This window comes from Lampris incognitus, chromosome 2, assembly GCF_029633865.1.
Source record: "Lampris incognitus isolate fLamInc1 chromosome 2, fLamInc1.hap2, whole genome shotgun sequence".
NCBI classification, from domain to species: Eukaryota; Metazoa; Chordata; class Actinopteri; order Lampriformes; family Lampridae; genus Lampris; species Lampris incognitus.
In genome coordinates this window covers 78883380-78910266 of record NC_079212.1, presented here as the reverse complement: position 1 = coordinate 78910266, position 26887 = coordinate 78883380, and the positions used below count along the sequence as shown (strand labels likewise).

Genomic DNA, 26887 nt, shown 5'->3' with positions numbered 1-26887 from the left:
CAAAATATATCCATCCATTCCCGAGATCTTGAGCCGTTGTGTCCCACTTTACAGCTGAGCTGAAGCTTGTTATTAAGCACAGTACAGCTGTGCTGAAACAACAACAGTTTTACTGAAACAAACCAATGAACTGAGCGTGTCTAGGTCTTACAATGGGTTTTTACAGTTTTTTTTTTCTAATCCTTCTATCTTTGACTCGATGCATGCTCAATAATCCAGGTAAGAGAATCAAAGAAGGTTGAATCAGTTCATCTGGACACAACGTTTATTGACAGATACGTTTCATCATCTAAGTGACCTCTTCAGTCTCACCTGACTGCAGGTGTCCCCACCCTTATAAACAATACAGTGGCATAACGACCCAAACCAACAACCAGTTTCATATGCAAATATGGGTGTGACCATTGATCATGTGTACTATTCACAGAGGATTAGGGATTAGGGAGCTGACAATGCCCCCATCGACACAGCAGCGGAGGAAGGGGAGAAGTCCTACATTAAACAGGCCCTGGTTAAGTGTGGTTATCCTCACTGGGCAGTTGTCAAAGCCAGGAAGACACCCAAACAGTGCACCAGCTGATCAAAGAGAGGGGAAGGACAACAGCTGCCTAAGTGTAAACCAGTGGTGATTCCATATGTGGCGAGAGTGGCGGACAAGCCGAGACACGTATTTTCCAAACACTGCGTCTCAGTTGCTTTCAAACCCCAAAGCACGCTACGCCAGAAGTTGGTCCACTCCAAGGATCGAGTCCCCCAGCACAAACAGAGCAAGGAGGAGGATTGCCGTGACTTGTACATTGGAAAAACAAAGCTTACACCTGTCAAGAGGATGACACAACACAGGAGAGCTAACACATCAGGCCAGGACTCCACAGTCTATACCATCTACTGGCCAGTGGTCACTCTTTCAAGGATGATGACGTGTACATCCTTGATAGGGAGGAAAACTGGTTTGAACAGGGAGTTAAAGAGGCCATCTATGTTAAGTGGGAACAACCATCCTGAACTGAGGGGGGGGGGGGGTCGCCATCTTAGGGCCCAGACACACCAAACCGATTAGTGGCGATGAAGGCCGATTGTTGCATTGCCTCACATCTCCTGCAATCTGGGCCAAAAAGTAGCACTTGAACACACCGCAAAGACTACAGCTGACAGCCAACTAGCATGTACGTTCTGCTGTGATTTGCGAAGCTGAACAGCCAATCAGAGTGATCTCTCTCACCGACGGGCTCCAATGATTCAACATGCTGAATGGGCCGAAAAGCTGCCAACAGGGGTCCGACTAGTGCCAATGGTGCGGGACACACCGCAAAAACTAGGGCCACAGACACTCACTGGATGGCCCGACATTGGCCGACCATCGGCCTGGTGTGTCAGGGCCCTTACAATGCTGTGATTGCAACATTCCCTAGTCCTCTGTGAATAGTACACATGGCCATTGTAACTGTAGTTAACTGGTCGTTGGTTTCGGTCATTAAACCACTGTATTGTTTATAATGGTGGGGATACCTGCAGTCAGCTGAGACTGAAGAGGTCACTTAGATGATGATAAAATGTATCAGTCAATAAACGTTGTGTCCAGATGAACTGATTCAACCTTCTTTGACTTCCATCTTTAAGGATGCAGAGAGTGAACCAGGGAGCAGATTTGGCATTAAACCTTACATTTTGAGCCTTATTTGTTCTCTGATGAGGAAATATCTGCAGAATAAAGTGGAACAGTTTACCCAGCATAGATTTGGTGAAGTCCTGGCCTGATGTGTTAGCTCTCCTGTGTTGTGCTATCCTCTTGGCCAGCGTCTGTTTGGTTTCCCTGATGTAGAAGTCATGGCAATCCTCCTGGCACTTAACAGCGTACACTATATTACTCTGTTTGAGCCGGGGGACCCGAATCTTGGGGTGGACCAATTTCTGGTGTATGCATAAAGACGCTTCCTGCTTAAGGCAGTTTATGCTCTTATCGGCAAAAACCCAGACCCAGCCATTGAGGATGCACAAGCCAGTGCATTCTTAATGCCGGTCCCCAAGCCCAGATAAATGGGGAGATTGTTGTGTCAGGTAGGGAACATGCTGTAAAATCTATCCCAAATCAAATATGCGGATCATAAATCAGATTTCCATACTGGATCAGTTTAGGGCCAGGTCACCAACGACCGCCACCGGTACTGTTGGCCAGCAGGTTGCCGGTGGAAACTATGTTACTATATGGCGTAGGAGAAGGAGAGGGGGAAGGCATGTCCAGAGACAGTGGGAGAGAAGGAAGGGTAGGAATGTGGAGGTGAGAGTTGGAACTTTGAATGTTGGCACTATGACTGGTAAAGGGAGAACTGGCTGATATGATGGAAAGAAGAATGGTAGGCATACTGTGTGTGCAAGATACCAGGTGGAAGGGGAGTAAGGCCAAGCATCAGAGGAGGTTCAAACTCTTCTACCATGGTGTGACTGGGAGGGGAAATGGGGTAGGGGTAATTCTGAAGGAAGAGTATGTCAAGAGTGTGCTGGAGGTGGAGAGAGTGTCAGAGGGATGAGGATGAAACTGGACATCGAAGGTGTATTGATGAATGTTATCAGCGCATATACCCCGTAAGTTGGGTGTGAGATGGACTAGAAAGAAGAATTCTGGAGTGAGTTGAAAGACGTGGTGGAGAGGGTACCCAAGGAGGAAAGAGTGGTGATTGGAGCGGACTTCAATGGACATGTTGGTAAAGGGAACAGAGGTGATGAGGAGGTGATGGGTAGGTATGGTGTCAAGGAGTCAAATGTGGAAGGACAGATGTTGGTGGATTTTGCAAAAAGGATGTAAATGACTATGGTGAATACATATTTCAAGAACAGGGAGGAACACAGGGTGACGTACAAGTGTGGAGGACAGTGCACACAGGTGGACGATGTCTTATATAGGAGGCACAATCTGAAAGGGATTGAACACTGCAAGGTGGTGACAGGGGAGAATGTAGCTAGGCAGCATTGGATGCTGGTCTGTCGGATGACTTCGGAGACCAAGAATAGAAAGAGCGTGAACACAGAGCGAAAGATCGAATGGTGGAAGTTGAAGAAGGACGACTGTTGTGTGGAGTTCAGGGAGGAGTTAAGACAGGCACTGGGTGGTAGTGAAGACAAGGAAACTTGGTGGTGGAATGAGGTACAGCAAAGTATACAGAGGGAGATGGTGGCAAAGAAGAAGTGGGATAGTCAGAGAGATGAAGAAAGTAGACAGGAGTACAAGGAGATGCAGCATAAAGCGAAGAGAGAAGTGGCAAAGGAAATGGAAAAGGCATATGGCGAGTTGTATGAGAGGTTAGACACTAAGGAAGGAAAAAAGGACAGTATTGGCTAGACAGAGGGACTGAGCTGGGAAGGATGTGCAGCAGGTTAGGGTGATCAAGGAAAGAGATGGAAATGTGCCGACAAGCGAGGAGAGTGTGTTGAGAAGGTGGAAGGAGTACTTTGAGGGCCTGATGAATGAAGAAAATGAGAGAGAGAAGGTGGGATGATGTTGGGATAGTGAATCAGGAAGTGCAGTGGATTAGCAAGGAGGACGTGAGGGCAGCTATGAAGAGGATGAAGAGTGGAAAGGCAGTTGGTCCTGATGACATACCTGTGGAGGCATGGAGATGTTTAGGAGAGATGGCAGTGGGGTTTTTAACTAGATTGTTTAACACAATCTTGGAAAGTGAGAGGATGCCTGAGGAGTGGAGAAGAAGCATACTGGTACCGATTTTCAAGAACAAGGGAGATGTGCAGAACTGCAGCAACTACAGAGATATAAAGTTGATCAGCCACAGCATGAAGATATAGGAAAGAGTAATAGAAGCTAGGTTAAGAGGAGAGGTGATGATCAGTGAACAGCAGTATGGTTTCATGCCAGGGAAGAGCATCACAGATGTGATGTTTGCTTTGAGAATGTTGATGGCGAAGTATAGAGAAGGCCAGAAAGAGTTGCATTGTGTCTTTGTAGATTTAGAGAAAGCATACGACAGGGTGCCGAGAGAGGAGGTGTGGTAGAGGTGACGAAGGTGTATGAGTTTAAATACTTGGGGTCGACTATCCAAAGTAATAGGGAGTGCAGAAGAGAGTTGAAGAAGAGAGTGCAGGCAGGGTGGAGTGGGTGGAGAAGAGTATCAGTAGTGATTTGAAGGGTACCAGCAAGAGTTAAAGGGAAGGTTTACAAGATGGTTGTGAGACCAGCTATGTTAAATGGTTTAGAGACAGTGGCACTGATGAAAAGACAGGAGGTGGAGCTGGAAGTGGCAGAGTTGAAGATGCTAAGATTTTCATTTCATTGGGAGTGATGAAGAAGGACAGGATTAGGAATTAGTATATTAGAGGGACAGCTCAGGTTGGACGGTTTGGAGACAAAGCAAGAGAGGCAAGATTGAAATGGTTTGGACATGTTTGGAGGAGAGATGCTGGGCATATTGGGAGAAGAATCCTGAATATGGAGCTGCCAGGAAAGAGGAAAAGAGGAAGGCCAAAGAGGAGGTTTATGGATATGCTGAGGGAGGACATGCAGGTGACTGGTGTGACAGAAGAAGATGCAGAGGACAGGAAGAGTTGGAAACAGATGATCTGCTGTTGCGACCCCTAACGGGAGCAGCCGAAAGTAGTAGTAGTAGTAGTAGTAGTAGTAGTAGTAGTAGTAGATATTTGATTTGGCTAAGGTTTTACACCATGTTCCATTCCTGATGCAACCCTCCCCATTTATGCAGGCTTGGGACCAGCACTAAGAGTGCACTGGCTTGTGCATCCTCAGTGGTGGGTTTGCTGATCATATAAGTAAATGGAATAGGTTACAATTAGCAATTTGGTGCAGTTTAATTACTCCATGCATATCCCTGATTATCAGCACAAGGGTTTCAACATCAGATGCTCTGTACTACTGAACTAATAAAAAACATCAAACTTATTAACATTGTGGAAAAAAGGGAATTTCAATTGTTTGTTGTAAATACAGTGTGTATTGATTAAGATTTCAGGAATGCTCACGCATTATATTTGTCAAAAACGCTATGAAAGAGCTCAAGAACATCTCATATTTCTGGTGCTCTGCTAGTCCAGACATGAATGATAGAGGGAAAAAGCATGCAAAGGGCCACTGTTTGTGATTATGATACATGACATATCCAAAAGATAAACCTCAATTAATTATCTATCAATTTGGTAGGCCTGAAATTAACCAGGCTATGGAAAAAACACATTTGCATAATCAAATGAACAAGTGTGCAAGTTTGACATCTGAGAAAAAAATATTGGAGGAGAAAATGTTAGAAAAAAATGAATGGAAATCTATGGAGAAATGTGCATAATGGAGCCAGTCCAGCACTTCTGGCTGCAGTGCTGGTGCTCATCCACAAGTGGCTTGAAGCTTAGAGGCAATTCATGACCCCCTGTATTAATACCTCAATGGTAAACTCTGCTTGTGCTCTTTGTGTTTGTTTATTATTCCCACATGAAATCAATTTTATTCAACTTTAGTTCCGCTCCCCATTTTCCCCTACTCTTAATTCTAACCCTAACCCTAAACCCAAGTCCTAACTGTAAAACACATCTGTAAAGAATTGAGGACTGGCCACAATTTCCAAACTTTGCAAAAATTTCCTCACTCTGATGGTTAAAAACCAAATTGGTTCTCACAAAGATAGAAGTACAAGCACACATACACACACACACACACACACACACACACACACACACACACACACACACACACACACACACATGCATAACCATACATGATAACAAATTCTCATTTTACTATCACTTTCTCCTCCTATGACATTTAGACATCATTGCCACTGTGGAAAATGACAAGCCAGCTCCATGTGCCCAAGCAGGGAATGGTCGACGCTGCAGCATCAATGGTACCGAGTGTCGAACTGGCTGGCCTGGCCCAAACCATGGTATCACTCACTTTGACAACTTAGGCTTCTCCATGCTCACTGTCTACCAGTGCATCACTACGCAAGGCTGGACTGATGTCCTGTACTGGGTAAGAGAACAGCCTGGGATGTTAATATGATATTAGCTGAGATACACATGTTCATTGTCATGGTTTTCAGTAGGATATCAGTATACAGTTCATTTATCATCATCACAATCATGTTTATTAGCCATCCAAGAGGAAGCCTCTTGGATGAGAGGCGAAACGTCTTCACGGATGTATACCAAGTCCAGTTGCACTTGATTCAACTCCTTTGGATAGCCATGTAGGTTTGTACATACATGGAATTTGACTCTGGTTTTGTGGCTCTCTCAGTGTACTTAACATAGAATAACAACACTACAACACAACAATCTTCACATATATACACAAGGGTTGATTTATACATGTAACCCCTTGTTGACAGCTATGGCTACTATTTCAATTTTCCTTAAACAGGATCCTGAGTTCTCAGCAGTTGGTGTTGAGTTGGCTGAATTTAAATGATAAACCTCAGAATAATAGAACGTTTAGGGCAATAATAATAAAGAAATAACATTTATTCTCTGGTAGGCTATTGTTGTTCTTATATCTTTCCTTCTCTCGATATGTATCAAAAAAGCATTTACTTATCAAACAGCCAAATCCCTCTTGTGTTGTCACATCAACATACTATCAAAAAAGAATAACCCTCTGGAATTGCAAACCAAATACTAGAATACAGAATTGAAAAGCTATCAAATATATGAAGTGAACGCCTTACTAAATAACCTTGACCCAATAATTAATTTGTAATATCAGACAAAGTCCTGAATAAAAGTCTCCAAATAAACAGTTCAACTCAGAGCAATTGTGAACTATATTACCAAGCGCTTGGATTTCTAAATGATGGGGCCCACACGTTGGTGCACAAAAAACCATGGAACAAACTCCCAATAGGAACACGTTGATAGTCAGTGTTTGAATAGTCCCCTCTTACTCATGCGACCACTCAAACGATTCACGAGTGGTCCACCGGGCAGGTAGATGATGCTACAGCGGGGTAACGTTGATGAATGCCACACGGTCCGTGCTGATCATGAAGGTCCAGTGCGCGCTGAATGAATCCTTCCTCCCAGGCAGCGCTAACTAGCTAATTAGCTTCAGCGAAATCCTCTCGTCTCCAGTTTCTCTGCATAAACTACGGCCAGTGTTTACAGATGTCTGTCTCCACGACAGTTCTGGCAAAACGTCCACAGAAGGGTGAGGGCGCTGATATGTTGAAGTGCGGGGACACGCTTCCCGAAGGAGGAGGGTAGTGTATCAATCATGGATAAGTAGACCCGTTAGCGGACCCTTTAGTCGACTGGTTAACGTAGTCGCCTCTGGTGCGGGAAATATGGGTTCGCATCCTGTCTACGGCGGTTCCCGGGCTGCCCCCTGAATTTGCTACAATATATTTCACATATCCATATTCCCATATTTGGCAGGCCTCTACATACAGGTTGTTCTGACCCCAGCTAGGTGTTACATTACTGTACTGAATACATGTTCTTTGGTATATTAACTTCCAGGTGAGCGATGCACCCAAAAAACTCAACTTAGAACAAGATATCTTCCTGCTCTCTATAACTACATGAGAACTGAAGACGACAGAACTGCCCATGCTCTGTTATGGCGTTAGGTGTTACAGTGCTGCCCTCTAATGGTTGTTTTAGGTACTGTTAATGTCACCAGCTGAGAGTCCGTTTTGTTTATCTTCCGTTTGGCTTGTTGTGAAGCAGCAAGCAGTGCGTGTGAAATGCGGTCTGTTTTTCTTCGTTTGAACCTTGGTGTAGATATGTCTGTGGGTATCAGCACTTACATGTTAGATCTGGAACTTAATTTTGTAAGTCAAGCTACATATTACTAGAAAACGTTTCTTGTTGTCTTGATGTTGCTAGCTAACCTATTTTAGCTAACTCAGAACCTCATTCAAGCTGACAGCTCCCTAGCTAGCATCTGACTAATTGACCCTTCGCTAAACCCCGCCCCCCTTGGTTACTGTTGCTACGCCTGGCAAGCTATCGTCTGTCCGCAAAATTTAAACATGGCGTTTACTGTCATGTCAGTGACAGATATTCCAGGTGAATTGACATCCAATTTCTGGAAAAGCAAGGAGATATCAGAGAGAAGTAGACAGAAAGGCTTGCAATATGCATTTGAAAGCTACATCCACGATATAATTTGTCAGCGTGTGAATGAAGGGGAAATTAAAATCGAGGCTAAAGCCTACAGGTCCCAAGATAAGACCCAGGCACCCCACGTCTTAACTATTCACGTTAAGGACAAGGAGATAAATGAACAACAATGCTCATGTACAGCAGGGTAAGACAATATAGATAGTTGTATTTTAAGTTGTATTTTAAGCTGACATTTAGTTACGAGTCCATATAGCCTACTAGCTAGCTTTCAGATCTAGCTAACATTAGGCTATGTTTTAGCTAGCCAGGCTAGCCAGCTGGATCAGCGGAGCTCACGTGAACTTTCCCGTTTGTTTAAAGTGCACTAGGATATTGCTCACACATCATGGGCTTGATCCATACACTGGATCTTATAAAGGCAAGAACAGAAGAGTCAGCTAAGTCCTGCACAAGTTTGCCACAACAATGGCACAAACCAAGAGGTGGTAAAATAAAGGCTGTGCCCGTATCATCGGTGGTGGTCGCAAAGGCTAGACAGGATCGAAAGCGGAGACCAGTTGACTGTCACGTTAGCTAACCTAGCTAGCTAGGCTAGCCAACGTTAGCAAGCTTACCTTGGAGCAAAAATGTGTTTTTGTTTATCCTCGATGGATTGAGCTGTGAGTGAGGTCTTCCACACTGTTTGATCCACATTTGACATTTTTCCTCTTGTGTTTTACGCTTAGGAAAAGCCCAAAATACGACCCCACCCTCCAAACTTTTAGGATATCTGCTGTCTGATTTGCAGGTACCGTAAGCGCACCGCTTCGGCATTTCCTCGATGGCTTGCCAGGCCTCCCCTGCTTAGTAACGGTTACTAATGTAGGATTGGACAGTGGCTGTTCTAGGGCGGGGCTTAGCGAAGGGTCAATTGACATACGTTCTCATGTTTGCTAAGTTCTTATGCTAGTTTATTGTTTGGCTGTCTATATCTGGATAACTAAAGAAATTAATGTTATTGTTAATTGTGACAGGTTATATTTCATGCTAAAAAGCAATTTCATGTAAGCTGTATGTGTTTTGTAATCTGTACCCCTTTGTTTGTATTTTCAGTTTTACAATGTTGAAACCAGTAAAGCCACACTCTGTTGGAGACAGGTTTATTGAGGATTATTTTTGTTAGCTATCTGTCTAGCCTTGCTCAGATGCAATTGCGAGGACAGAATACAGGTGAAATAAGAGGTGATAAGGGGCAATGGTGCAGAGAATATACGCTATATGGACAAAAGAATTGGGACACCTGGCCATTACACCTACAGGAGCTTTTATGACATCCCATTCTAAATCCATAGGCATTCATATGGAGTTGCCCCCCCCCCCCACCCCTTTCAGCTATAACAGCTTCCATTCTTCTGGGAAGGCTTTCCACAAGATTTTGGAGTGTGTCTGTGGGAATTTTTGCCCATTCATCCAGAAGAGCATTTGTGAGGTCAAGCAGTGATGTTGGACAAGAAGACCTGGCTCGCAGTCTCCGTTCTAGTTCATCCCAAAGGTGTCCAATGGGGTCGAGGTCAGGGTTCTGTGTGGGCCAGTCAAGTTCTTCCACACCAAACTCACCCAACCATGTCTTAATGGACCTTGCTTTGTGCACTGGGGCACAGTCATGCTGGAACAGAAAAGGGCCCCCCCCAAACTGTTCCCACAAAGTTGGAAGCATAGAATTGAAAATGTCTTGGTATGCTGAATCATTAAGATTTCCCTTCACTGGAAGTAAGGGGCCTAGCCCAACCCATGAAAAACAACCCCATACCATTATCCCTCTTCCACCAAACTTTACAGTTGGCACAATACAGTAAGGCAGGTAACGTTCTCCTGGCATCTGCCAAACTCAGACTCATCCATCAGACTGTCAGACAGAGAAGCATGATTCGTCACTCCACAGAACATGTTTCCACTGCTCCAGAGTCCAGTGGTAGCGTGCTTTACACCACTCCATCCGACGTTTGGCATTGTGCTTGGTGATGTAAGGCTTGCATGCAGCTGTTCAGCCATGGAAACCCATTCCATGAAGCTCCTGACACACAGTTTTTGTGCTGATGTTAATGCCACAGGAAGTTTGGAACTCTGCAGTTATTGAGTCAACAGAGCATTGGCGATTTTTACGCACTATGCACCTCAGCACTTGTTGACCCCACTGTGTGACTATCCGTGGTCTGCCTCTTCATGGCTGAGTTGCTGTTGTTCCTAAACGCTTCCACTTTTCAGTAATACCACTTACAGTTGACTGTGGAATATCCAGCAGGGAAGAAATTTCACGAAGTGACTTATTGCAAAGGGGGCATCCTATGACAGTACCACGCTTGAATATCGTGAGCTCTTCAGAACGACCCATTCTTTCACAAATGTTTGTAAATGCAGACTGCATGGCTAGCTGCTGGCTTTTATACACCTGTGGCAATGGGTCTAAATGAAACACCTGAATTCAATGATTAAGAGGTGTGTCCCAATACTTTTGTCCATATAGTGTATCGGAGATGCTGAAATAGATGTTAGTAGGTTACTTGCATACATGCCTGAGGTAGATGTACATGACAGAGCATACCAGTATATGTGCAATGTACAGTACAGTATATACAACATGGTTGGATTTATTGACAGCATTAAGCGTTCATTTCAATGACAGCCTGCAGAAAGAAATTTTTTATATGTGGTTGTTTTGGGGTACAGTGCTCTGTAGTGCCTGCCAGAGGGGAAGAGTTGGAACAGGTTGTGACCAGGGTGTGATGGGTCTGCAGTTTTGTTGCTTGCCCATTTCCTGAGTCTGGAGGTGTATAAGTCCTGAATGGAGGGCAAGTTGGTGCCATTGATTTTCTCTGCAGATCTAACTGTCCATTGTAGTCTGTTCCTGTCCCATTTGGTGGCAGAACCAAACCAGACAGTGATGGATGTGCAGAGGACAGACTGGACTATTGCAGTATAGAACTGAATCAACAGTTCCTGAGACAGGTTGAATATCTTGAGCTGGCAGAGAAAGTACATCCTCTGCTTAGCCTTTTTGATGATTGTATCTATGTTGGATGCCCACCTTAGGTTCTGGCAGATTGTGGAACCCAGAAATATGTAGATTTTCACTGTAGAGACTGTGCTGTTGAGTATGGTGGGGGAGGGGGGTAGTGTTGGGGGCTCCTCCTGAAGTTCATTGTCATCTCCACTGTTTTGAGTGTGTTCAGCTCCGGGTTGTTATGGTCACACCAGAAGGCCAGCTGATCAACCTACTGTCTATAAGCAGACTCGTCACCATCCCGGATAAGGCCAGTGATAGCTGTGTCATCCAAAAAACTTCAGGAGTTTAACAGACAGGTCTCCTGAGGCGCAGTCATTTGTGTAGAGGGAAGAGAGCAGAGGGGAGAACACACATCCCTGGGGGGGACCAGTGCTGATTGTATGGGTGCTGGATGTGATTTTCTCCAGCCTCACCAGCTGTCCCCTGTCAGTCAGGAAGTTTTTAATCCACTGGCAGATGGGGGGCTGGTACAGTGAGCTGGGTGGGTTTGAAGTGGAGGATATATGGGATGATGGTGTTGAACGCTGAGCTGAAGTCCACAAACAAGACCCTTGCATATGTCCCTGGGGAGTCAAGGTGGTGGAAGATGTAGTGCAATCCTGTGTTGACTGCATCATCCACTGACCTGTCTGTTTGGTGGGCAAACTGCAGAGGGTCAAGCAGGGGGCCTGTGATTTCCTTCAGGTGGGCCAACACCAGTCTCAAAGGATTTCATGACCACAGACATTAGGGCAATGGGCCTGTAGTCATGTAATCCTTTGATATGGGATTTCTTGGGGACCGAGATGATAGTGGCGCTCTTGAAGCAGGAGGGGACTTCACACAGCTGCAGTGATCTGTTGAAGAACAATGTGAAAATCGGGGCCAGCTGGTCAGTACAGACTTTAAGACAGGAGAGTGAGACGCCATCCAGGCCCGTTGCCTTCCTGGTCTTCTGTTTTTGGAAGAGCTGGTGCACATCCTCAACACAGATCTTGAGTGCGGGTGGAGGTTCAGTGGGGAGGGGAGGGGAGAGTGGCTGGCAGGGAGTGCAGTTGGTTGTGTGTTGTGGACAGAAAGGGTAAGAGGTGTGAATGTTGCTTTTCAGACCTGCAGTAAAACCTATTTAGGCCATCTGCCAGCGGATGGTTCCTTGCAGTGTGGGGGGATGGTTTCCTGTAGTTGGTAATGTCTTTCAAACCTCTCCAGACTGATGATTGGTCATTGGCAGAAAACCTGTTTTCCAACTTTTCAGAGTAGTTATTGTAAGCAATATCTTAATAATAACTTAATAAATAATAAAGATTGTCTGTTTTGACTGTTCCGAAACTCCCACCACATACAGAATCACCAATGGTTTATGCTTAGGCAGCTGTTTTCCTCCTCTCTTCAATTGGCTGGTGCACTGTTTGGGCATCTTCTTTGCGAATGCCCAGTTAGGATAACCACACTTAACCAGAGCCTATTTAATGTGGTATTTATCCCCTTCTCAGGCCGCTGTCAGTGAGGACGTTGTCTGCTTTGTGGTACAGCATCCTGATGACTCCTAGTTTGTGCTCCAGTGGATGATGAGAGTCAAACCTTAAGTACTCCTCAATATATATAGGTTCATGGCAAATATCAACAATCAAATGTCCCCCTTCATCAATTGCAATTTCACAGTCTAAGCAGGCTAACCTGTAATTTTTCACATCCTCCCTGGTGAACTTGATGTGGTTGTCCACAAAGTTAATGTGGTCGGTGAAATGTGGTATGTCTTGAGATTTAATTTTAACCTACACTACCGTTCAAAAGTTTGGGATCACCCAAACAATTTTGTGTTTTCCATGAAAAGTCACACTTATTCACCACCATATGTTGTGAAATGAATAGAAAATAGAGTCAAGACATTGACAAGGTTAGAAATAATGATTTGTATTTGAAATAAGATTTTTTTTACATCAAACTTTGCTTTCGTCAAAGAATCCTCCATTTGCAGCAATTACAGCATTGCAGACCTTTGGCATTCTAGCTGTTAATTTGTTGAGGTAATATGAAAACATATGAAAAGACTGATATTGAGGGGAAATTTGTACTGGTCTAGGGATACTTGCAGGGTTTTTTAGTTATTTTTCTGAAAGTTCATGTCCCTCCAGGATCTGAATGGAACATTTACAAACAAATCGTTGAATTACTAATGTCGGAGGCCCAGGCTATCGTAATTTGTGGGGGAGACTTTAATGTTAGACTTCACCAGATCCTAGATACATCAAAACCTCACTACACACAGGAGAGGAAAAAAAAAACTATACAAAATAAAATAAAATTAATAATTGGGGAGCTGGGACTCTCAGATGTATGGAGGGATCTAAATCCGACAAAGACAGACTACCTTTTTTTCTCACCCACATTCTGTCTTCTCTAGACTTGACTATTTCTTTATGTTTCAGAGAGATTTATATAGGGTTATAAATTGCAATATTGGGACCATGGACTTGTCAGATCATACCCCAATATCTAGGTTTTGAAAAGAAGAGCACTATCAGGAGGTTAAACACAGGGATTCTAAATCATATGAGGCAGCAAATAAGGATGGATTTAAAAGACTACTTTGATCAAAACGATAACGAGGAAGTTTCATCATCAATTCTTCGGGATACATGTGAAGCTGTTCTTAGGGCGAAAATTATAGGCTATTTTTCTAATTTAAAACAGAAAAGAAAAATTGGACCAGTTACAAACGGAATTATTAATTTTTTTTTTTAGAAAACATGCATACAAAGACACTGAATCGAGGTATAAAAATAGAAATAGACAGGAAAAAGAACGAGTAAATGAAATCTACTCAAACGGCATTAAAAAAAAGCTACCCTTTCTTAAGCAAAGACACTGTGAAGTGGGAGGAAAATCGGCTAAACTACTTCCTTATAAACTCAAAAAGCAACAAGCAGAAAACACAATTTATAAAATAAAGGACCCTACAACAAATTCAATACACTGCAAATTAAAAGATATATAACAGTCATTTGAAACATTTTATAAAAAAATATATACACAGGCCCAAATAGATGAAATGGAGATGGAAGCCTTTTAGGCCCAATAAAACTATCTGAAAGGAGGGATGAACAAAATAAGGTTCTAGTTAGAGAAATTATGGCTCAGGAAATCAAAAAGGCAATATCAAATTTAAAACCCAATAAGGCAGCTGATCCGGATGGTTTTCCATCGGAGTGGTACAAGGAAATGAATGCTCTGTTGATCCCTATAATGAAGGTCCCGTATAACCAAGTGCTCAAAACTGGTATAACTCCTCCATCTTGGAGAGAAGGGGTAATCTCCTTGATACCAAAGGAGGGTAAAGATAAACTTGAATGTGGAGGCTATCAGCCGATAGGTGTTCCAAATGGACCTGAGTGGGTTTTACTGCAGGTCTGAAAAGCAAACATTCACACCCCTTACCTTTTCTGGCCAAGATTATGTGATCTTCACCCACATTCTGGCAAAAAAAAGAAGAAAAAAAAAGAAAAAAAATCCTCCCCCAAATAAGTCTAGATCAGATAGGTTTTATTCAGCAAAGGCAGACACACGACAACATCTGCCGAACATTACATGTAATTGAACATGTAGCTAAAAATAAACTCCTGGCAGTACTATTGAGTCTCGATGCAGAAAAAGCTTTTGATCGGGTCAATTGGGAGTTTTTCTATAGAGTACTACAGAAATTTGGATTTCACTAGACTTTATTAAACCGATTCAAGCAATGTATAATAGCCCAAGGGCGAGAATAAAAATAAATGGAGCCATATCAAATTCTTTCAGCCTGGAAAGAGGGACAATACAGGGCTGCCCAACAAGTCAATCACTGTTTGCAATATTTATTGACACATTAAGCCAGGGGATCATTCAGGACAAAAATGTTACAGGTATAAAAATGCTGGTCAAGAACATAAAAATTTCACTATTTGCAGACAACATTTTAATTTACTTGTCAAACTCAGAGAGGTCAATTTTGAAATTATTGTCACTCTTAGATAACTTTGGTTCTGTCTCAGGTTATAAATTGAATATTCAAAAGACTCAAATATTAAGTTTGTATTACATGCCTAGCCAGATCATATGCTCTAAAATCCAAATAAATTGGGAGCTGGAACACATGAGATATCTAGGAGTAAACATCCCAAAATAATTAACAAAGTTGTATGCCTTAAACTTGAATCTGTTAAGTCATAAAATAAAGGAGGACATAAAAAGATTGAATCTAATTCAAATATTACATTTTGAGTCACGAATAGAGTCAGTAAAAATGAATATCTTGCCTAGGGTATTACATTTGTTTTCAGCTCTTCCAACTGAAATAACTGACGAACAATTCAATGAATGGGATAAATTAATATTGTGGTACATTTGGCAAGGGAAAAAACCAAGGGTAAGTTTTAAAACTCTTCAGCTGGCAAAGAACAAGGGAGGACTTGCACTCCTCTGCCTAAAGGACTATTATATATCGGCCCAGCTGAGGATTTTTATTGGTGCAATTCTGATTACCAAGCAAGATGGAAAAAAATTGAAGAAAACATGTCTGGGGCAGTTCCAATTCAGGCATGGATAGGGGATAAAAGACTAATTAAAAACTTAATGGAAATAGGTAATAAGTGGATTAACTTATCTGTGAAAACATGGCTAAATACTATCACTAAGAATGGCTGGTTTGATGAGATAAGAATTCTGAGATGGTGCTGTCACGACCTTGACTTTACCCCAAACAAATGAGATATGAGTTATAAAGGATGGGCTAATCAGGGCCTCTCATCGTCATCGTACTGTACCTTTTTTAATCAGGGGACGCTGAGCAACTTTGAGATGTCGGAAAGACTACAAAGGTTAAATAATAGTGACTTTTATAGATTTATTCAGGTAAGCCATCACATTAATGGTTTTATGTTAGAGTCAAAAGGCATTTGAAAATAATTTATTGAAAGTTTTTGTGAGTGCCTACAGGATGGGTTCAGGGTTTAAAATAATATATATGCTATATAGGGGGCTTCAGGAGATTAAGATAGCAAGTACCACCAACATAAAACAAAAATGGGAAAGGGAAACTAACAGTTCCATTCCAGAGGGAGTTTGGACAGAGTATTGTAAATCTCAGTGGAGGATAACAAGCTCCACCTCATGGAGAGTGTTTGGCGGGAAGAGTCTTTGTAGATATATTATCACACCTGTTCAGACGTCTCACCACTCAGGCTCTTCCAGCTGCTGCAGAAACTGTAGGTCCCAGGAAGCCAATCACTACCACTTGTTTTGGGCCTGCCCAAAAGTAAATTCCTTTTAGCGTAAGATTTATATAGAATTAGTGACTATATTTGGGACAAAAAATACTTTTAATTGGGATGAACTCCTCTTAGGTCTATCAATGCAACACTCACAAACATTAATATAAGTTACTTATTTGGAATATTGAGTGTAGCTGCTAGAAAAGCAATTACAAAGAAATGGCTTGAGCCAGACACCCCATCTATAGAGGACTGGTATGATATAATTCATGATTTTCCATGAGGCTTGAGGAAACTACATTTGAGGAACTTTGGGAGAAGTGGAAATTGTGTATTTCCCCAAAACGTCCTTTTGTTTAAATTTGTTTATGTAAGTATGGTTTTTGTACGTTTTCCTCTTTTTTTCTTTTATCTCAAATGGAAAACACCCCATGTTTCTCATGCTTCTACCCTATTTTTGTGTTCTATTACTCTGTAAAATGCAGAAAAGGTGGATCACTTTGTAAAAGTATCTAACCAAAGATGATTATGTCAAAATGCTGTTAATATGTGATTCCAAATAAAAAATAAACAAATAATAATAATAATTTTAACCTAGGTATCGTCCACATATCTGAAACAATGGCTAAGTGGTGCCCCTGGATAGGGCATCAGAGCCCTCTTTTCCACTTCCTCTATATACAAGTTAGCTACTATAGTTGAAACTGGGGAAACCATAGCACACCCATACCTCTGCCTCTAGCACTTCCCCCTGTATGCGAAGCACATGGACTGACGACAGCTTCAGGAGCAGACACACTTGGTTAGTCTTAAGGGTGGTCCTCTTGCTAAGTGTACAGTTGTCCTTTAATTTCATACGGACCACCTCCACTGCTTTATCAACAGGAACACATGTGAAGACAGACAAAACATCATAAGAGACCATTGTTTCATTGCCTCGATATTGATGTCCCTCACCTTAGCCACACAATTCATAGTGTTTTGAATGTGATGTTCATTACTGCCTACCAACGGGTTAAGTATAGCTGCTAGAAACTTAGAGATGTTATAGGTCACTGAGTTAATCATACAAACAATAGGCTGCACTGAATCATCCTGTTTATGTATCTTAGGTAAATCATACAGACTAGATGTGGCTTCCCCTGGGTATAATCTATGGTACAAAATTCTGTGAATAGCATTGTCCTGTTCTAACAGCTTCAGACAATCTATCAGCTTTTTCTTGTAACCACTGCCTGGATCTCATTTCACGGGCTCAAAAGTATTTATATCACTGAGTAACGTGATAACTTTCTCATGATGGTTTGTCTGGTTTGATAAAACAGTGTATCTACCTTTGTCCACCGGAAGGATGATGATGATGATGATTTTGTCCTTACTGAGAGTCGTGAAAGCATTCCTCTTGTCTCTGCTGATGTTGGACGGTGGTGCTTTTGCATTGCTGAGGCAGGCTGAAACGTTAATCCACAGTTGCTCTGTTTCCGGGTCCATGATGTTGTTTTTACGGATCGCCGATTCCGTGGCTGTGATCAGTTCCACTATCAGGATTTGCCTCAGCGTGACAACAAAATTCAGGCCCTTAGCAAGGATGTCTTTCTCCACCTGGGTGAGTTGTCTGTCAGACAGATTCTTCACCCACTTGTCCACATCATCGGCGTACTATGTCTGGCGTCCAATTCTCTGTCTGCTGTTGAGGGTGCCTTCCGTTGTCTGCCGATGTCTCTGACATACAGCAAGTAGGTCGAACTTATTTTACTGCCTGGTTTTTGACTTTGCATTTTGTGTTAGACGAGCCTTCTCTGTGAACTCAATCATATGTTGGAAAGTGGTCTCATCTAGATGCAACATGACTCTCTGTTGCTGCTGCTCCTCTTTGACATTCAAAGTGTCAATGGTATTATGAGAATTGAATAGACGTTCATCTGTAAAAACCAAGCGTTATCAATACATGAGGTGTATTGACTGAGCTCACCCTGTTACACACAATTTTATTCTGCATTCTCTATATTTGATGAGAGGTTTGTAAAATTTTTACCTCGAGGCAGTGGCAATCAGGTAATAGAAGTCTATGTTCCGTGTTATGTGATATTCTGCCAGGTGTTGAGTATAAGATTGAAATAATGCCTGCATTAAAGTTAAGAAAGCGTACATAAGTTATTGAAATACAGTACAGTCATCTGCCAGACAAAAGCTTAAGGTATATATTATGCCTAACACAATGCCCATATAACTTGGTGGAAGTTAAAGAAGGAAAACTGTTGTTGTGGAGTTCAGGGTGGCATTAAGACAGGCACTGGGTGGTAGTGAAGAGTTGCCGGATGGCTGGGCAAGCACTGCAGAAATAGTGAGGGAGACAGCTACGAAGGTACTTGGTGTGTCATCTGTACAGAGGAAGGAAGACAAGGAGACTTGGTGGTGGTGGAAGGAGGAAGTACAGCAAAGTATACAGAGGAAGAGGTTGGCAAAGAAGATGTGGGATAGTCAGAGAGATGAAGAAAGTAGACTGGAGTACAAGGAGATGCAGCATAAAGTAAACAGAGGTGGCAAAGGAAAATGCGTATGCTGAGTTGTATGAGAGGTTAGACAGTAAGGAGGGAGAAAAGGACTTGTACGATTGGCTAGACAGAGGGACTGAGCTGGGAAGAATGAGGAGCAGGTAGGGCGATCAAGGATAGAGTTGGAAGTGTGCTGACAAGTGAGGAGAGTGTGTTGAGAAGGTGGAAGGAGTACTTTGAGGGGCTGATGAATGAAGAAAATTAGAGAGAAAGAGAGAATTGAATTGGAATTTTAAAACAAGTCTTTATTTAACAAAAAAACAAAAAAACACTTGAAATCTTTCTAAACATATAAACAATACTTGTCAAATTACAAACACTCAATATGCATCTTTTAACAATCCCAAAAAAACCCAATAATTTAACAACAACTCAAAACATAAACAACAGGTAAGACCCCTTTTATCCAAGCTCTGCAGAAAAAAACAGCTCATCCTTTACGGTGGAACACAGCACCCCTTTATAACACCAAAAATTGTGAATGTGGCCATATCTTTCATTGCCTTGTAATAATTGAAATCTACTCTTATCCTGGCCTTGACCATCCTGCAAAACAACAGTTCAACATGACAGTCTATACATTCTTTAATTCTTTTTTTCCGGCTCACATAGATAGCCATATTTGCCTGCCCTGCAATGAAGTTTAAGAGTTGACATTTATATTTTACACATTGGCTGTGTTTGGAACCAAAAATAAAATTCTGTTTGCAGAAACTTTCCCCAGATGATCTAAATAAGCCTTCTAGTAGCAGGAACAGGGGTGCAAGCTTCACACATTCTGAAAAGCAATGAAATACTGTTTCTCTCTGGGCACAATAGGGACAGTTGTCATTCATAATAGGGTCTAGCACAGAAACAAAAGCATTGACCGCCACTATGCCATGCAAGACCCTCCACTGCATATCACCAGCTTTTTTAATTAACAGTGGTTTGTATAAACCCTCCAGACTGGCTTCACATTCTCCCCCAAGCCCAGCTGGGCTCTCCTGGGTATATCAGCCCGACCACTCAGTTTTTCTTTATTCAGGATTTTTACCAGCATACTATATATGGTCTTACCTTTAAGTACATTCAGCCTCTCATTAAGAACATTTCCCAAATCCAAAAGTGGCCCCGTACAATTTTTCAGATCAGGAACAACATTTAAAACAGGAAATGGATCCTCACAATTGGGATGAGTAAAACCACTACAGCATGATGTCAAAAGTCCCCATTCTATTGCTGTGAGCTGACCGTTCCACTTAAATAGTACCCGACTAAGGAGGCATGTAGATTTCACTCCCAGGTGAGATGCTAGTGCAGCAGCGTTGTCAAGATTGGGCCCAGCCAGCTCCATCACCTGACCCAACCTGAAAATAAAACAACTCCACTTAAACCTACCACCGAAAAAAACTAACAAAAAGTAAACAACAACAAACCAACATAAAGCATGTGAAAAGGACAAGACAAAAAATGTCAAAGTTTTAGAAACTCACTCACACCGAAGCAACACGCTGCTACTCCGTACACTCACTCGCACTTCCACTCAGAGAGAGAGAGAGAGAGAGAGAGAGAGAGAGAGAGAGAGAGAGAGAGAGAGAGAGAGAGAGAGAGAGAGAGAGAGAGAGAGAGAGAGAGAGAGAGAGAGAGAGAGAGAGAGAAGGTTGGATGATGTGGGGGTAGTGAATCAGGAAGTGCGGTGGAGTAGCAAGGAAGAAGTGAGGGCAGCTATGAAGAGTGGAAAGGCAGTTGGCCCTGACCATACCTCATACCTCAAATATCTCCATACCTGTGGAGGCATAGAGATGTTTAGGAGAGATGGCAGTGGAGTTTTTAACTTGATTGTTTAACACAATCTTGGAAAGTGGGAGGATGCCTGAGGAGTGGAGAAGAAGCATACTGGTGCCAATTATAAAGGGCGATGTGCAGAACTGCAGCAACTACAGAGGTGTAAAGTTAATCAGCCACATTATGAAGATATGGGAAAGAGTAATAGACGCTAGGTTAAGAGGAGAGGTGAAGATTAGCGAGCAGCAGTATGGTTTCGTGCCACAAAAGAGCACCACAGATGCGATGTTCGCTTTAAGAATTTTGACTGAGAAATATAGAGAAGGCCAGAAGGAGTTACATTGTGTCTTTGAGGATTAAGAAAAAGCATATGAGAGGGTGCCAAGAGAGGGGGGAATTGCAGAGAAGTATGTAGGAGTGATGCAGGATATGTATGAGGAAAGTGTGACAGTGGTGAGGTGTGCAATTGGAATGACAGATCGATTCAAGGTGGAGTTTCATCAAGGATCGGCTCTGAGCCCTTTCTTGTTTGCAATGGTGATGGACAGATTGACGGACGAGATCAGGCAGGAGTCTCTGTGGAAGTACAGCAAAGTATACAAAGGAAGAGGTTGGCAAAGAAGAAGTGGGATAGTCAGATAGATGAAGAAAGTAGACAGGAGTACAAGGAGATGCAGCTTAACGTGAAGAGAGAGGTGGCAAAGGCAAAGGAAAAGGCGTATGGTGAGTTGTATGACAGGTTAGACACTAAGGAAAGAGAAAAGGACTTGTACCAATTGGTTAGACAGAGGGACCGAGCTGGGAAGGATGTGCAGCAAGTTAGAGCGATCAAGGATAAAGATGGAAATGTGCTGACAAGCGAGGAGAGTGTGCTGAGAAGGTGGAAGGAGTACTTTGAGGGGCTGATGAATGAAGAAAATGAGAGAGCGAGAAAGAGAGAGAGACTTTGACTTTTAAAATAACTTTTATTTACATCACAGTAAAAAACAAACAGTCCATTCCCATCAAGTCAACATTAAATAAACTGGTAAGCTAGAAAAACAAAATCACATTCATCATTACTCAATCAAAAAAAAACACACACACAACCATAATGAATTAAAGATTGAGAACAAGTGACCCATCTTCACTTAGTGAACATAAAACACATCGTAGCCCCTACAAAGCCCTGAAAGAGTCCAGATTACTGGTCAGGGTGTAGAAAGCGTGCTCTATCCTCAGATGAGCTACCACCAAACCCTTCATACTCTGTACTACATCAGTCCAGCCCTGACCTAGCATCTGATTCTTCCTGGTCTTCCAGATCATTAGCTGAGCAGCGCCGAACAGAAAATTGACTAGGACCAGAAGCAGCCTTTTTCTTGCTGTGTATTTGGGCCCAAAAACAAACATGGGGATGGAGAAACCCTCACCCAAAGCTTCCACCCATTCCCAAGGTACCCTAAATAAGCCCACCAGTTGAGGACAAGAGACCACTAAATGCTCTAACATTTCCCTCTGAGTGCAGAAATGACAGCCCTCCCCAGTGCTTGGATCGAGGTGAGCCCTGTGTCTGTTCGTAGCTATTGCTCCATGTATAATCCTCCACTGGAGGTCAGCCATCCGTTTCTCAACAGGAGGCTTATACAGGACCCTCCACCTGCCTTTAGGGGTACAGTCTGAAGCAAAAACCTCAGTCCACCTCGACTCCCTGACTTCAGCCAGAGAGCGAAGGTTGAGTACCTTCGCACAGCTGTAGTAAAGCTGGTTCTTCCCACAAGAGCTGAAACTACCCAGCACTGGTGTACTCGGGGAAAGAAGCAGTCCACTCCCCCCTCGCCATGCCCCAAATGCAGGACTGATGATCAGGGAGGGAAAAACGTACTCATTGTCATCATCCCATTGGTCAGCTAGAGCACGATTTTCGGCAAACACCCTCAGTGGCCCAGGCAGGGACTCCCAGACTTCCTCCACAACCCTCTTCAGCTCTCTGGAGACCATGATGTTGATGATGCTACCAAGTGTTTCTGAGGATGTTCTCGTAAGATGGCCCAGTTTGGTAATGCCAGCCTCAACAAATGCAGTTCGTACTGTCGCAGAGGAGAAAGTGGTATTTGTAAGGAAGTCATTGTGAAACAGCGGCTCCTCAAAAAGCCACATTCCTGGTCTAGGGTCAGGAGTTCGTGTGACCTTCAGCATCTGCCAGGCTTCAACCACCAAGTTGTAAAAGGATGCGAGTCCAGCTAGGTCAGCTTCTGTTGATCTCAGTAAAAAAAACTTGCTTATCCAAACCAAGCCGACCAGCTTTCCAAAGAAGCAGCCGAGCAGGAGCCAACCAGCGGTGACCGCAGCCATACAGCAGCTTCTGCGCCGTCTGTAGTCTGAAGGCTGCAGTCCTGGACCGAATGTCTATAAGTGCTTGTCTTCCCCCTGCCACAGGGAGATACAGGGCCGATGCCTTCAGCCATTGCTGACCAGACCAGAAAAACTTCAGGAGCTTCTGCATCTCTTCTGCAAGGCCTGGCGGTGGCACCAAAACAGCGAGTCTGTGCCAGAGAGATGAGGCGACCAGGTTATTAACTATCGGAGCTCTTTCCCTGTAGGGCAGCTGGGGTAGCATCCAATTCCATTTAGACAACCTGGCTTCCACCTTCTCCAGCACTCCCTCCCAGTTCTGCCGCTGAAAGTCCTCACTTCCCAGATATACTTCTAGAACTTTAATGCCTCTTACCCCCCACCTAAGATTCCCAGGAAGACTAGGAGCCCTCCCCAAGTCCCAGTGACCCACCAAACAAGCCTCACTTTTCCCCCAGTTGACTTTGGCTGAAGAAGCCTTTTCATACAAGGCCAGGCTTTCTTTCAATTCCTAACATCTCTCTCTCTCCCTGGACAAACAAATTAATATCGTCAGCGTATGCTGATACAACAACCGAAGGGTGTTGAGCTAGTTCTGGCAGATAGAGACACCTCAACCTGCTCCTCAACCTACATGAGAGAGGCTCAATGGCAATGCTGTAGAGCTGGCCTGAGATGGGGCAGCCCTGCCTAATCCCTCTCCCAACTGGCACAGGACAGCTCAACCCTCCCCCCACCTCCACTACACAACACAGCGAGGTAGAGAAAAGAAAAGCGTGAGCTACACAGTCAAAAGCCTTCTCTTGACCATGGACACGATACCAACATTTATATCATATAATTTACATACATCAAACTCATCTCTCATCAAAAACAAATTATCTACCATAGACCTGTCTGGAACACACTAGGATTGCTCTGCTCCAATCAGTAGTTCAATAAACAATTTCAGCCTGTTAGATAAAACTTTGGAGAGGATTTTATAGTCTGCACACAAAAGAGCTACTGGTCTCCAGTTTTCCAAAAGGGCTAAATCTCCCCTCTTAGGCCACAGAGAGAGAACTGCACTCCTGCAAGAAGCAGGAAGTGTCCCTTTTTTGAAGCACTCTTTAAACACGTGCAGAAGATCCTGTCCCAAAACACTCCAGAAGTGTTTAAAAAAGTCAAATGGTAAGCCGTCTATTCCTGGAGCCTTGCCCAACGCCATCTGAGACACCGCAGCAGCCAGTTCATCTAGAGTTATGTCCATGCTCAATGTATGCTGTTCTGTTGGACTCAGCTTGGGAAGGCCCTGTAAAAGCTCTGCAGCAGAGTCCACATCACAGCCCTCTGCCCTGAACAAGTCTGTGTAGAAGTCCACTGCATGCTTCCTCATCTCAGCGGAATCCGCGGTCACCTTTCCATTAGGCAGACGAAGACACACCATTTTTTTTTTTTTAACCACTGACTTCTCTAAATTAAAGAAGAAAGCAGTTGGTGCATCCATGTCCTGGAGTCTGGTGAAGCGTGCTCGGACTAAGGCTCTTTTAGCTCTCTCTCTCAGGAAGGAGTTCAGCTGCTGTCTTTTACCGTGTAAGAGATTATTATGCTGCTGATCAGGCTGTGGGGTGGAAACATCTTCCAGGTCTCTTATCTTGTCTTCTAACTCCTGTACAGCTCTCCTAATGTTGGCTGTGAAATTGTATGTTTATCACTGGCAAAAAACCCCGATTTGGGCCTTTCCTACCTCCCACCATTGAGCTAGAGAAAGAAAATTGCCTTTCATAGATCGCCAACAACCCCAAAACTATTTAAAATTTTCACAAACATTGTGATCATGTAGTAATTTAACGTTAAACTGCAAAAAGAAAAAAAAAGAAAAAGGGGGGGGGTTCTAGTGGGAGATAACATCAGCTTCATTAAAACTACACGATGATCTGTAAAAGCAACCAGGTGGCTCTGACAATTAACAACTGGAGCTGTAAAGGAGCTGGACACGTAAAACCTGTCCAATCTAGCTGCACTATCTCTGCCATCTGACATTCTGACCCAAGTGTACTGTCTGACTGAAGGGTGTTTCATCCTCCACACATCAACCAAATCAGATTTCCTTAAGACATGGGCCAAAACAGAGGATGACTGAAGGTGTGGCTCCTCTCCAGTCCTGTCTAAAGTAAAGTCAGTGCAGCAATTCCAGTCTCCTCCCAATACAATACACCCTCCCGGATTAATGCCACCCAATTTGTCCTGCAACATCTTAAAGAGCCCTCCGCACTCAGAGCCATTGTTTGGCGCATAAACATTAATAAAATTAAACTTAAACTCCTCTATTTCCGCTGTCACCATAAGGATCCTGCCCTTCACAGTCTCCGTGCTGGACAAGATGTTTTCATTTAAGGCAGAAGAAAATAAAATGGCAACTCCTGCACTAAAATTGGTCCCATGGCTAAGGACATGCTGCCCTGCCCACCATGAGCCCCAGTCCATTTCATTCATGCTGTCAATGTGTTTTTTGTAGAAAAACCACATGCAGTCCTTTCTGTGTGATTACTTCTGTTACTAAGGCTCTTTTCTGTGCATTTCTACCCCCATTCATGTTTAATGAAGCCACCCTGAAACCCTACATTGGAGGAACAGAAAGACAGACCAGTGAGAAATCAGACAGAAAAAGACAGCTGAGAAGAAACACAGTGTTGCATGATCATGGTACATCTAAGCTGAGAGTTTCATTTTCTTCACCATTTTTGCCGTAGGCACTAGGGGTGCAACGGTCCAGTTAGCCCACAGTTCGGTTCGTACCTCGGTTTTTGGGTCACGGTTTCGGTTCGGTTCGGTTTCGAATTACATTGTTGGTGAAATAAGTTCGGGAGGGAATAACGTAGCGCGGATCGAGCGTATGCATTAGCTGACGAAAGCCCACATCTCCAACCACCGAAAAGGGCTGCATGTCTTTAGCAATGAACACCCCCGGGGGCTGCACGGGTTAGTTTTTTGTGTTTCTGAGTTGGCGCTATAGGTTTGTTGGAAAGCATCTCCCCGATAGACGGTTGTTTTGTTCACTGGTGTGGTTACCTGTGCGTCTGTCCTGCTTCTAGAGAGCGAGACATCTGGGTGGTGCCGGCGGAGATGCTGGCTCATATTGGAAGTGTTTCCACTTGCGTAGTACGGGACATGGGTCAAGCAATGCTTGCAGCACAGTGTTATTTCTGTCCACTGTTTTGTCTCCATCGTTGTATTCAACAGCAAACCCGAAATGTCCGCAGATTTGTATGAAGACGGTGCTTCTTCAAACTTTTCTCTCTCTACTCCTCCACTCGCCATGACTTTGTTTTCTGCTTCTGCGAGCTACCGCCGTCTTTTCAACCCGACTGTCGGCTCCAGTTACAAGGGGGGTGGGGGGTGGGGGGCTAACAGTGACTGGATATTTACTCGTGGGGCGGGGTTTTCTGCAGCAGGCTGTCTCAGCCTGCCTGCGCACAGGCACACAGTGAAAAATCCATTCCCCGGCAGTAAGAAACGCCTGTCAACTATTCACGCACATTTTAACTGCAAAGCCGAAAACCCACGGTCCATAATAGTCCATGGGCCAGACGATATTTCGGTACACTCAAGGTGGCAAAACTTACTTATAATTTTTGAAAGGATCCATGTCTGTAGATGATATTTTGGTATGATAACCATTCCTGAGTGGCAGCTGTATCACAGTTATCAGCTCATGAAGTTAACCACCCGCTAAACTAAATTGCATTTTAGACGCTGGTGCATATCCTGGTTTAGCCTCATGGTCAGGACATTTTTCAATGTTCTATAATATTGTCTTTGGTATCATTTTAAAGGGGACCTTCTTAGCTTTCATTCAAGCCCTGTTGTGGATATTTCTCACAAATATAGAGGTCACT

General features: G+C 43.4%; 1 protein-coding gene across 1 annotated transcript in view; it reads left to right on the top strand.

Moving 5' to 3' along the window:
* LOC130130505 (dihydropyridine-sensitive L-type skeletal muscle calcium channel subunit alpha-1-like) overlaps positions 1 to 26887 on the top strand; it is a 357791-nt gene that overhangs the window by 111430 nt on the left and 219474 nt on the right. Inside the window, exon 6 of the mRNA XM_056300217.1 lies at positions 5784 to 5989. Within this exon, the coding sequence (XP_056156192.1) occupies positions 5784 to 5989 (206 nt within the window). The remainder of the gene's footprint in view (positions 1 to 5783; positions 5990 to 26887) is intronic.